The 13297-nt window shown below is 41.0% G+C and overlaps 1 protein-coding gene across 2 annotated transcripts in view; it reads left to right on the forward strand.

The window, feature by feature from the left end:
• Positions 1 to 4736: 4736 nt before the first annotated feature.
• Positions 4737 to 13297, forward strand: part of UHRF1BP1L (UHRF1 binding protein 1 like) — a 53374-nt gene continuing 44813 nt past the window's right edge. The window contains exons 1-2 of one of the 2 annotated variants that reach the window (XM_033057570.1): positions 4737 to 4949; positions 12930 to 13076. In XM_033057570.1, coding sequence (XP_032913461.1) covers positions 13054 to 13076 — 23 coding nt within the window. In that variant the 5' untranslated portion in view covers positions 4737 to 4949; positions 12930 to 13053. The remainder of the gene's footprint in view (positions 4950 to 12929; positions 13077 to 13297) is intronic. The other variant, XM_033057569.1, reaches the window with a different exon arrangement.

Genomic DNA, 13297 nt, shown 5'->3' on the forward strand with positions numbered 1-13297 from the left:
TGTGACACAATGGAAAAGGAGACAACTCTAAATTCCATCATCGTTATTTTACTGTTACAGAATCACAGAATCAATTACGTTGGAAAAGAGCTCAGATCACTAAGTTGAACCTATGACTGTACATGATGTAAACCAGACCATGGCTCTAGGTGCCTTGCCCAGCCTTTCCTTAAACACCTTAATGGATGGTGAATCCACCACCTCTCTGGTGTCCATTCCAATGTCTAATCACCCTTCCTGTGAAAAAACAACAAAGTTCTTACTGATATGCAACCTAAACCTCCACTGGTGCAGTTTAAGACTAAGTCCTCTTATCCTGTCCCTGGCTGTATGGGAGAAGAGACCAACCCCCAACTGGCTACAGCCTTCCTTAATGTAGAAAGTTTTTCAAAGCATGGATAATTAACACCTTTATTATAAATAGTATAGAAAACAGTGCTATTGGAATTCTCTGTTCCTGGCCAGCTTTTGCTTTACTGAAGTCTGTGTACTATAGCACACACCTTTATAGAATCACAGAGCCAAAGTACAGCACCAGGTGGAAGGACACTGAAATATCATCTGGTCCAACCTTTCGTAGTAAAGGGAACCATGATGAGATAATCTAACAGGCTGTCCAACACCATCTTGAAAACCTGGAATGGGAACTCACTGAGGAGAGGTTTTCGCAGTGATTGGTTGTTCTCACTGTGCAAAATTTCCCTATATCAAGATGAAAGCTCTCCTGGAGCAACTTAACACTTGTTGCCCTTTGTCTTCTTGTGAAGAGAGAGCCTTCATCATTATAGCCACTCTCTAAGTACAATAGTAAGTACCTGTGATAAGGTCCCTCTGATTTTCTCCAGGCAGAAAAAACAACGTCCTTCAGTCTTTCTTCAGGATGTGTTCTTGAGTCTTTGATCATCTTTATGGCCTTAATTTGGATGCTCTCTAGTTGTCCACAATTTTTTTTTTTTTTTTTATTGCTGGGAGCAGAACTGGACATATTAGTCCAGGTGTGGCCTGAAATGCACAAAGCAAGGTGGGATGATCAAGTTTCTGTCCCTGCTAGCAATGCCCATGTGGATGCAACCCAGGATCTGCTTTGCACTCCTTGCTGCAGTGGTGCACTGCTAAGTCCAGTTCAGCCTGATATCCATCCAGACCCCCAGGCCTTTTTCCACAAGGCTGTTTTCCTGCCACACAGGTCTGAGCCTGCACTGGGCTCTGTGGGTATGTTATCTCAGGTGCAGCACCTTGCACTTGTCTTGATGATGAATTTTGCTCTATTTATATGTTTTACTTACCATCACTAGTTCCTTTTTTGTATTCCAGTAAAACAGAAAGAACATTACAGTTTTGTATTTGTGTGTAATTGACTTTCCTTAACTTAAAAATTACTGCTACTCTGTATGATGATTCTTCACCCTAACAAATATAAAATGTCATTCCATGAACCAGGACATTCGTTGGTACACATGGCAATCTGCTTTTAGACAAATCCTCTTTATGTACTTGTAAAGGAAGTGTGTCTTAAGGACAGCTTCCTTAATCCTGACTCTAGCAGATATATTATTTGATTCTTCAAAAGAGGTCACAGGAATTATCAAAAGCCTGTTTGTCAAGTTCAGGAGCTCCTGAGTGCTTTTTAAAGAACATTGTAGGTTGTTTTCCTTCTCTGCCTACTGGCAGGTGTACTCATAGTAAATTTTGGGTTTGTAATTAAATCCAAATTACACAAAATCTAGAATAGTGACAAATTATTTAGGTATTCAGTGTTAAAGATAAACATAAAATATTACTCTTAAAATTGCATAACTTCTACTTTATCCTTTCACTAATATGAAGTTCCTAGAATAATTGTTTAGATTCAGAACATCCTAATATCTATTGCTAACTTTTGTCTTGTGAAAATAAAAGTGAAAGTCAGAATTTAGTAAATTACTTTTTCCCTTCTAAATACTAGCTCCAGCTCCATGAAGCTTCATCTATTACCATCCAATGACTTGTTTTGGATTTGGAGTTACTTTTGCTTTTTTTTTTTTTTTTTTTTTTTAGGATGCAGGACAAGTGCCAGGATTTTAAGAGTCCACTTAGATTTATGTGAAATGGTTGATATACATAAATATTTCAAATCTCTTCAAACTGAAGTTGGTATATTTACTGTCAGTGCTACTTGAGGGCAATTCATACATATTTATTGAGATTGTTTACACATTCACCCATATATTCCAATGGCACTTCTGATAATACTTTCTGTTGTTAGAGTACTTGACACAAAGTCAGCCACACAGCAAGGACACTTAAATAGGACTTTCAAAAATCCCTGTGGTAGCAAACCTTGTACATTGCTCCGTACAATAGTGAGAATTGATATTTTGTGTGGTCTGTCAGACTACAAAAGCCTTGCACATCTGCATTTGAAGACAGACCATTATCTTTTGCATTATCCATAAGAAGGCATGCCAGAGTTCTCATTCTGCAAGTATGATACGAAGCACTCACTGGAACTTAGCTCAAATTTAGTTTGTTCTCTTACTACATCTCCTACTACTTTATTCAATGGGAAAAACAATTTTATTTTTTAATTCTGTGACCTTCCTATTTCTAAAGTTGCTTGAGCTCCTGTTGGTTTTGGTTTTTTCCCTCTCAATTCCAGTTTTTACAGATAAGAAATCCCCATGAACACAAGATACTGAGAGAGTCAAACTCACTCTGCACACCCTCTACAATGCACAGGTGCTTTTTGGCTCCAGTCTGTGGGAACGAGCAGCCTCAGAATGACTGAATGGTGCCAAGTACAGAATTTTCAGGTTATTTAGAGCATCCAAAGAAAGATATCCTCGAGGAAGAAGTTACTGCACCCTTTGACACAGGGGGTTGTTATCTTGGACTTCACATCAATGGACTATACTCACTTAGTATACTAAGAGGCGGAGAATCCAGGCACTAGGAGGGATACTGTGGCCAGCAGTCCAGGGCCTGTCCCACCACCCCCAGCCAGGGAGCAAGGCAGGCAGGTGTGGGAGTGAAGCCCAGAGCAAATGTGACAATGAAGCAGGTGGAACATCAAGCACATAAAACAATCCTCAAGTCCAGGGATCACCATGCAGGTCCATGGTGACTGCGAAGGTCTAAAATCAGCATGGAAAGTCGGTGCCCTTCTAATTCCCTTCTGGGTGAGGAGGGTGTGGTGTGTGTGTTGATCTGTGCATTTTCATCCATTCCTCCACACAGTATGCTCCAGGACATGGGGATACAACTTGGGGTCACAGTTCAGATCAATCCTGCTGGACAGAAATATTTCTGGTTTCCAGTTCTGACATCAGTGAAGAGCCTCAGGACTTCCCGTTTTCTTCCAGAGCTATACTTGCAGGACACTTGAAAGAGAACACATGGCATGGGTCTTGCTTTCATTGCCCCTCATATTTTCTCTCTTGATGAGAAGCTGACCCATCATGATGACAAGTATTGTTTCTCCATGATACTGTTAGACTTTTTGCTAGTTGAGAAAAGAATGTAAAACCAGCATAAAAGTGTTAGCTTCATACACAGCTAATTCCTACTTTATAAATCTCCCTAAGAATGTAACGAGGTCAGTATTACACAACGGACTGATTTTTAAATGTCTGGAAAAATCAATTGGAAATGTTCATCTCCTGACCTATTTTTTTCTATTACTGCTTCATATTTCTGACTTAAAGGTCCTTAGGGTTTTGGTTCATTGCTTGTAAATTATTAATGTTATGTATATGAGAAGCAGAGAAAATAGATCTGATATATTTTCTCTGCAGCTCAAGGCTCTATTACAGAGGCCCATCCTGCATATTGAAGTCACTTCTAAAAAACTTTAGTTTTCTGATTGATAATTTTTTTTCCCCAGTTAATATTTTTAGGGTACTTGGTTACCCACCACTGAAATTTTTCAAGGTGTCTTTTATGAATGAGGGACTGCCAGAGGAAAAGGGTTACTGGTTGAATAAAACTAATGCAAGACATAAATTTCTTAACTGACCTGGAGATTTTGCTACAGCATGAGAGGCTGTTCTTTTGAAAATAAAATAACTCATAGGCTGTACACTTTCCACAGATACCCAGCAAAATGTAAGCATCTGAGGGATAGCCTGATTTTACAAGTGTCTGGGTTTGAGCATTTTGGGTGTGGGATACATGTGTATGTGTGTTTGTGTATACATGTGAATTTCTTGCCATGGCACTGTAAGTTTCTGTCAGTGAGCTTTTCATCTTGCCTAGCCTTGTTCCTTTTCTGTGCTGCTGTAGAAGCTGCAGCTGTCCTGTCTTTTGGCTTGGTCGAGTGAGGCCCAGGCAAATGTGTGATGGTGTTGGGACACACTCCACAGGCGGGAAGGAGGATGGAGCCACAGGCGGCGATGCAGAGACATGCTTCCAGAGTTTCGGAGAGGGGAAGGCTGAAGAGGGATGAAAGAAACAGCTGGCGGAAGAGAGCGGCGAAAAGGCGAGCGGGTGGGGCTGAGGTGGGCAGAGGCTTTGAGCGCTGAATGGGGACGGAGATGCTGAGCAGGCGGACAGCGGCTCTGCGAGCAAGCCAAGGGCGGAGGCGCCACTACCCTTGCCCGTGGCCCTACGTGTGTCCGTGTGCCTGCCGCTGTCCCTGTCCCTGTCCCCGGCCCGTGCGGCGGTCCCTGCTCTGTCCCCAGCCCCGCTCTGCCCGCCCGGGGCCGCCGCTCTCCGCGCGGGGCGGGGGCCCCGGGCCCGTCCCGCCCCGTCTCGCCCCGTCACCAGGCGATGCTGCGGCCAAGATGGCGCCGGGCGTCGAGTGAGCGCGAGTGGGGATAGCGGCTCCGCTCCCGGCGCTCTCCCCACCGCGGGCAGGGGCGGGCGCAGGGATGAGGCGCGTTCCTGGTCCCGGCTGGTCGTCGTGAGGGGCGCGGGCAGGCAGACACCATGGCGGGGATTATCAAGAAGCAGATCCTGAAGCATCTCTCCAGGTTAGTGGGGCGCGGTGCACCGGGCAGGCTGAGGCGGTGCGGGGGCGACTGCGGGTCCCCGTCCCGGAGAGCGACCCCCGGGCCGGGCGCTGGGCGGGGGGACCGGGTCCATTCTGCCCGCAGAAGGGGGAACTGAAGCCGCCTCCTCGTAGTGATTTGGAGGCGGAGGGGGTAGCTGGGCACTCGTGTGGGGCTGTCCGGCGGCCACAGCCGCTGAGCTGGCCCCTGGCCCCCGGCTCCTTCGCCCGGTGCCCGGCGGCGCAGGCGGGGAGGGGGCTCGGTGTGCCTGGCGTAGGAGGGAGTCACCAAGTGAGTCACGGCCGGGCTCCCCGGCGGGCAGACGGTGGCCGCCCCCGCTGCCCGAGGTGTGCGGGGGGCAGAGAAGCGGGGGAGAGCCCGACCCTCGCGATTCCCGGCGGCGGGGGCGAGCAGCAGCCGCCGCGGAGCGCTGGCTGGCCGGGGCTGGGGAAGCTCGGCCTGTGTCCTTGCAGCTCAGCTCGCAGTTCCGAGAGCTTGAGACACAGGTGAGGCCGGCAACAAAAAGGTGCACGCGGAGAGATGGAAATAAGTTCGTGGTTTTCTGGGTGACTGGAATCATGTCTGAGGTGCCTCGCGGCCTAAAACAAAACAAAACAAACAGACCTCCTGTAAATTTCTTAGCTGTCAATGTCGTGTGTTTGAGAGATGCAGAAATTGCGGAAAGTACGCGGTCTGATTCATACAGTTTAAAAAAGCCGCATCAGGTTTCTCCCATTTTCTAAAGAGAGGCAAAAACCTGTTAGGTACTGGATCCGTCATAACACCACAGCGTTGCTAATTCTTCTGAGCTTATTTTTGTGTCTTAAAAAATATCACCTGGAATACTTAAATTGTTTAGTTTTTTTTCTTTTTCCCCCCAAAATGTTCTGTTCCATTTTTGTGTGGTATTTCTGAAAAGTGTTTATAGAGAAAATCAAACAAAATGAAGTGCCAGATCGTCATTTCACTAATCTGTTGTTGATGCATACAGAAAACATAATTCTCATTCCAAATCCTTTGATATCTATCTGCTAAAGGTGATGTATGGAGCAGTAGTAGAATAATTTTTCTTCTCCACCCTGCTCATGAGTTATGTAGCAGGGAGTGCTGACAAAGAAATCCTTTCTTCACATGAAAATGACAGAGCACTGTGAATGGAAATGCAATGAGAAGATGTCATCAGCCTTGAGTCAGTTTTCTAATCAGCAGTGTGCTTGGAATAACTGGATTCAGCAGCTTGTTTCCTGCAGTGGTGTACAGTGAGTTGTATGGAAAGAGAAGTGAGCTCAGGTCTCTGTGCATTTTAGAGCTAACCAACAGGTTAGCTCTAAAATGTTGATGGGAACCAGGCATGAGTAAGATGAGTAGGTTTTTGTCTACATTTTCAAATGAACAGCTGAATAGATTAGAACTAAGAACTTTGTCCTCTTGGTAAATTTGTGATTCCTCTCCTGTGTGTTGTGATAATGCTTATTCAGGAAGGCCCTGTGAAATGATTATGACAAATTTTATCACTTCTGGGAAGTTTATGGGATTTATGCAGTAATCTGAGGCTTGCAAATTGAAGTTGATGCTCATAATCCATACTATTCAAAGAGTGTGTTTGCTAAAATGTAGACACCTTTGTTATGGGTGTTCTTCATTACATGTTCAGATAATATCTTTACTTCCTGCACAACAGGTGTTTCAGTGGTTTCAAAAGTTGGTTGCTCAGAAAAACAGAATTCAAATGTCATGAGCTTAAATTTCAAGACCTTGATTTTTCAGCAAAAATTATAGAAGTATTAATTCAGGATTTTCTTTAATAAAAGTTTTGTGAGGATGTGACTAAGGAACCAAATACATAAGGAATTTCCTGTAATAGAGAGAGTGCCAAAGGACACTTTCACTTTTTACTTTTACTATAGTAATTGCTGTTCTGCTGTTTTTGTAGATTCTTGAAACTGCTGCCTGCTTGTCATCTTCAACTAAGCAGGTATTAAAATTTATTGGAAGAGGTCCATATATTCAAAGCAATAGTGGAAAGAATTATCCTCTTATCTTGATGTATTTTCATTTCTGAATGTTTTGGTTCCTTTTTGGTTGGAACAAAGATATGAATTTGTACCTTAAGTTACAGAGAAGTACTTTGATTTTTTTGCCACAAACCACAGAACAGTTGAGGTTGGAAGGGATCTTTAGTGGTCATCTCGTCCAGCTCCCCCATTCATCATTGATTTTTCAATGTTTACTATGAAGATTACTGCAATATCTGTTAATCATGTGTTTACTCTTTTTCCTATCTAGGTACTGTATTTGCAAATTTGAAAGCATTGTGTCATTCAGCAGTGCAGTTTCCATTTAGCAGTTCACAGTGCTTTTATTAGATGAACTGATAATGGACAGTGGTGTAGAAGGAGCCTTGTCATTCTAAATTTGTTAGACAGTGAAAATTTTACATAGGTACGATTCTTTAAGGTCTGAGAACAAGAAGATGACCCAGACTGCATTTTGAAATGGTTTTGATATCTAAATTACTTTTTACCTTTGTAAAGGGCTTTTCTTATTGTTGAGTTACACTTTAAGAGCAGTGAAGGTAATAAAGCTTATTTTTTTTCAGCTTGTAACAAGTCTGTATCTCATGGCAGGATGTGCTCATGAGTTTTTTGCTTTTTTAGTCTTTTAAATTTTTAAAAAGTGTTTTCTGTCTTCTAGATGCATTGTTCTTTCCCAAGGCTGTGGTAGAAAACAAGAAGGGGGGAGGGGAAGGAACAAACCACATGCGTTTTTGTTGTACTTCACATTATTTGGTGCTTGGTGTAGGATATGAAAATAAATGTATCAACTAAACTGAAGACATGAGTTTTCCATTTGGAGGCTTGAATTTTTGTCATCTCCATGTTGTGTTAGGTTTTACTGAATGCAGTTGATGGAGTATCTATTTCATAGGTCCCTAAAATAAAATAAATGTCTGGATAACAGCATCATGCTTTACAAAGGTAGTAAAGATACGCCATCCCTAGGAGAAGTCTTCTCTATAGTGTTGGGATTACTTATTCTCTAAGTGTCTTCCCCAGTAAACTGAAACTTGTGTTGAATCTTCATTTGTGCTGTTACGTATTTTCAGTGGATGAGAGATTTCTTGTTGAACATCACCTTTTTATTGCAAGAGTTTCTGTTCAGTGCTCTGCAATGATGGTTGCAGATATCCTTCACCATTCCTTCTTTTTTCTTAGACTTGGTGGACAAGTGTATGAAACAATGGTGTTAAAAATTTCCAACAGAAATCTAGATTGCCCTGTGCAAGTTCACTGTGGTGTTACTGTAATACTGTCTCTGGTTGTGAGGGGATCATCTCCATGGCAGGGGTTTCAATCTTGGGGTTTTTGGATGGAAGGTACATACAGAGATTGGATAAGGGTGTTTTCAGTTGTTTTTTAGTTTTGGCTCTTAGAATCATTGAAATTCCCTTTCTAGTTAATGAGCAGTCCAAGTCTTCTGTGTATCTGCATGATCCACGCCTTTCTGTGAAAAACGGTTTTGTTTGTCAAGATATGTGTAAGAAGCATGAAGGCAGGCTTATAAACTTTGTTTATCTAATAAGTAGCCACACTGAAAATGACAGTCTTCATCTCAGTTGATATTAACTCTTAAATTTATCAATGATAACACATAGTTCAACTTAAAAAGTTACAGTTTGCATCTTACTCAATATTTTCCACAAAGAAAACAGTAAGAGGTTTTAAAGTCTTTGGTATGGCAGAAATTGTTTTCAGTTGTGTCATTAGTTAATGTTCTGCATGAACTTAGACCTTTGCTTTTGCTTATCTGAATCAATAGTTGTGAATATACTAAGATTTCAATAGAAGAAAATTGCAGTGAGTTTTGTGACAATTGTTTTCATCTCATAGTTGGGAAGTCATTCTAAAGCTCCTATGAAGAGTGGTTGTACAAAGAATAGCATCCTAATGGTATGGATGTTAGGAACTAGTTGGTCCTGATATAAACATTGATATCCTACATCATCTGGTACAACTTCACTGATACACATCCTACTGAAGTATTTGCCCTGCATATTGATCTGCTTTTGTGCCAGTCAGACATGCCTGACTGGTGAGGAATGTTGTCCTCTCAAGAGATCTGAGGTGACTCATTTTAGAGTAAAGCAGTGTAACATCTCTGTTGGGTTAGAATGGACTCTTTCCTTCCTGTAAGTAAATAACCAAAATTGTTTGGATGAACTTTGAAAATTCTGCTAGTAGCAAAATGAGTAGGTTTTTGCTTATTTTCAGTTTTGTGTATTCCACTTCTGTGTCACTTTAGTTTTGTGAAAGTTAGCCAATTCCTTTAGCCAGCCAAAGAACACAAAGTGTGTACTTTTCCCTTTTCTCTTTGCTTGTACTAATTTTGCAGTATATTCTAGGTGTCTTTGTTGCCTTGTGTAGTATGTGAGAAGATTGCAAAACACAATGTAGACATAACAATTTCTGTTGTTCTGAAGGAGTCTGTATTGAATCTGAATGCTTGCAGAAAGTGTTAGCATTATGTCTTTCTGAAATGCTGCACCTAGGGAAAGAATAAGCCTAAAAAACTACAGGTAGTAAAGCAGAAGTGCTTGAGACAGCAGACAAGAAGGAGGAGAAAGAGCAATTAAAGGTTTCACTGTAATCCTGTCCACCTTAAATTCCCTTATGTTTGGAAATCAATACTTTCAGTATTTAAGTGGAGACTTCGTGCCAACAATTTCTTCTGTGTGAATGTGTTGGTAATGTTTCGATGACATGAAGGAACCAATAAATACTTTTTTCAACAGAAATAAAAAACTTTCTTCTGTTTTTGTTAGTAGCTTCCTGCATCATATTGCATTTTAAGATTCTGTAACAGAACAGCTTCCAAATTCAAACTGAAATTACTGTGATGCTTTATGAAATGATACATGTATTTTGGAGATAAATGAGCAATAATGCATTTTCTGATAAAATTCTTAATTTTTACCTTTATTAAGATTTGATATTAAATTGTATTGTATGTGAGAAAAATCTCTTAAGCTTTTAGTGGCATTTGAATTAGTAAAATAAACTCAATGAATTTGACTTCTTCTTTTCAGTTTGTTTTATATTACTTTTGCAAATATAATATAAATCTAAATGCTAAATCCACAGACATTGTACAGTTTAAGTTCTCCTGAACTGAGTCAGACAACTCTTGTGCATGCATAATAAAAGTTAATACATTTGCACAATCAAGAAGAATTAATCAGCAGTATTTTAGTTGTATGTAATTGTTTTCTTTAAAGAGTTCTCAGAAACTAATGAATTTCACAATGAAAATTATCTTGAAGATTACTCTGTTCGAGTATCTGGCACAGTAGTATTCCCTGGGAAAAACGGATATTTAAATAAAGCCTATAAGGAATAAAATAGTCTCTTAAGGTCGAGTGATTATGGAGTACGTAAGAATCAAAACTAGCCCACAGTTACATTTTTAAGATTAAGATTTCTCCTGCCAAAGCCTTAGTGATTTGCGGTTGTTTTTTTTTTTTTAATTTTTAAGTAGAATAAAAGTCTGTACTGAACAACTCCAAAAATAAAAGGTGCTTTTTAAGGTGTCTTGTTTTCTTTTTTCTTTTTTTTTTCCTACAAGATTGGACAAAGAAGATCAGATAATTTCTGATGAGACATTAATGAAATTATAAAAGCTAACACAAAGTGATTTATTTCACAGGGTTTTTTTGCAAATAACGAGAATAATTGCTAACAAGCAAATTACTCAATATATCAAGAGTATCTTGGGTTTGGCCACTTGCACAACGACCCAGGTGTCTCAATCCAGTAACTCCTGTAGGGAGTACACCTTTTTGGAGCTGGTGTTAACCACAGTTCAGATCCCTTCATTGTCTTCTTTTTTGATAAGGAAACACAGGAGAGGAAAGAGCTCCAGCTAGGCTGTGCTTTTTAATTCTTCCAGCTTCCCACAGATGTGTGAAAAACAGGGATGGGTGTATGAGCCTTGCTGGAAAAAGAATGTCTCCAGCACAGATTTCATGGCAGCTCTGCCATATGCATCTTTACCATTTAGCTTGAGAACACCAGAGTTTTGGTTTCTTTTCCTCAGAGATGCTTTCTCCTTCTGACTCCCAGGGAAGCAACACTTGGATCCAGCTACCTAGTAATCTGAAAGTTATGTGGTTGCCTACTTCTGAAACAGTTTTCATGTTGCAGTTTGTTCCATTGCTGGGAGTCTGGATACTTGAGAAGAATAATTTGTAATTAGCTATCTGTAATTCACTTTAGTGATAAATCTCTTAAATTCTGTTCTGATATCCCAACAAACTGCCTACCAAGATCACTGTTCAAGTGTTCGAGTTTTGTTGCACCCAAAAGGGTGAAAGTGTAGGAATTACAGTAATTTCACGATTATAAGCCGCACCATTTTGACTAAAATTTTGGTCCGAACCCAAAGTGCAGCTTAAAATCAAGTGCGGCTTATATACGGACAAAGAACAAAAAGTTGCTGTTTTAGTTTGGAGGACAGGTGTCTGCTGAGAAAGGCAGGAACTTCTCTTTGAAATGAAGAATGTAAACCCCCTCCCTCCAAATTATTATAATTTTGAAATCAAGGGGCTTTCAGGCAAAAATATGGGAATTAGGAATAACAGTTCTTTTCTAGGGAAATTAAAATAGAACTACAGTACTACAAAGAAACAAACTCCAAACCCTGACAAAGTCAGAGTACAACCTGACACCCTGTTCAGGCAGGGTGTTGGTAGCAGTCCCATTAAATGGTGGCTGCATCCTCCTGCAGTGACAGATGTGATTCAGTTGGAGCAGTGCTCCTGTAGAAGGTGCAGTTTCCCTCCGGAGGTCCGGTGGTGATGTGGAGAAATCCAGTTTTCCTGTGGAGTGGAGAAAAGGGCTCCCTTAGTGTCCCAAAACCTCTGTTTTTATCTTGGTAAGAAATGTTGGGCTCTTCCCCCTGGCTGGTGCAACTTCCAATGGGATGAAGTAATTTTATCAGTCCCACAGTGGGACTCAATGGGCCATTAGCAGACAATGACTGGCTGGAGGAAGGATGGGTTGTGAAAAGATAAAGAACAATGCCCTGCCTGGTTTCAATGGATGGCCCATTAGCAGAATATCTGCTGTTGAGATAAGGATCACTGTCCCCACCCTCAACAGATGGTGATAGAACAGATACCTTTTATCACACTCTGTATTGTAACATGCGGCTTATAATCAGGTGCGGCTTATGTATGGACAAAGAATGAAAAGTTGCTGGCACCCGGAAGTGCGTCTTATACTCAGTGCGGCTTATAATCGTGAAATTACCGAGGCATCTCTTTGAAGTGAAGACAGTTAGCAGAGAATTTTTTTGGGGGGAGCTGATTGTCCTAAAATTTCATAGCCTGCAAAATCAGACTGTCAAACCTGTGTGGGTCTTTGTAGCACTGTCCCAAACACAAAAACAATTCCAGAAGTCCCATTCCCCTAGATCTCTATACAGTCAGATTTTTTTAGTGTGGATTTTGGATAGCTGAGGTTGAGACACTGTAAATAGGAAAAAATAATGTGAGAAATCTCACGCTAGGCAAAATAAAACTGAAAAGTTGTCTTCCATTTAATAATAAAACCTTTTTGTGCTGCATCTTTGGGCTATCTTCCTGTCATCTTCCAAGTGTACTGGGTAGCTCTGAAACAACTTGGCTACATTATATAGATCTATTCTGCATTATTACAATTTTGTTCATAGGCTGTTTATTTAAACAGGGCTCCAGTACTGTACTATCAGACAGCAAGGAATGCTCTCACAGGAATCTAGTGTTTTACACAGGTCGGTTTCTTTTGAATTCTGTAGTGTCATGATGTGTAACAAACTGTTGTAACTGCAGTTATCTTCAGCTGAAACTCTCTTACATTATTGTATCACTCCTTTTTCCCTTTGAACTTGATCCCTTGTGTGTCCCCTGTGCCCCTTTCCCTGCAGCGATCCCAGGTGGCTCTGGTGGAGATTGGTTTGCTGTGAATATCCTTACTACCAAAATGAGTACCAGAAGCTTCTCAGAAGCCGTGGCAACTGACCACTTGCTTTCACCAGGAATAGGGGCCTTATGTCTGAATACCTTGCCCACAGGTAACTTCCCCTCTCCCACCTTTGTAGAGTAAATGTAAGAGGTGGTATGTATGTATATGCATTTAGGAGTGAAGTGAGCTCTATAAAATGCTACTTGGATTTCCACTCCTGTTTCTTTTTTTCAATTTAAAATTCTGCAAAAAATCATTGTTTGCTATGCAGTTGTGTGTTTTGGCTTCTTTGGGGTTTTTGTAAGTCCTAAACTAAATTTGCAAAATGGG

The sequence above is a fragment of the Catharus ustulatus genome, chromosome 4, assembly GCF_009819885.2.
Source record: "Catharus ustulatus isolate bCatUst1 chromosome 4, bCatUst1.pri.v2, whole genome shotgun sequence".
Lineage (NCBI taxonomy): Eukaryota > Metazoa > Chordata > Aves > Passeriformes > Turdidae > Catharus > Catharus ustulatus.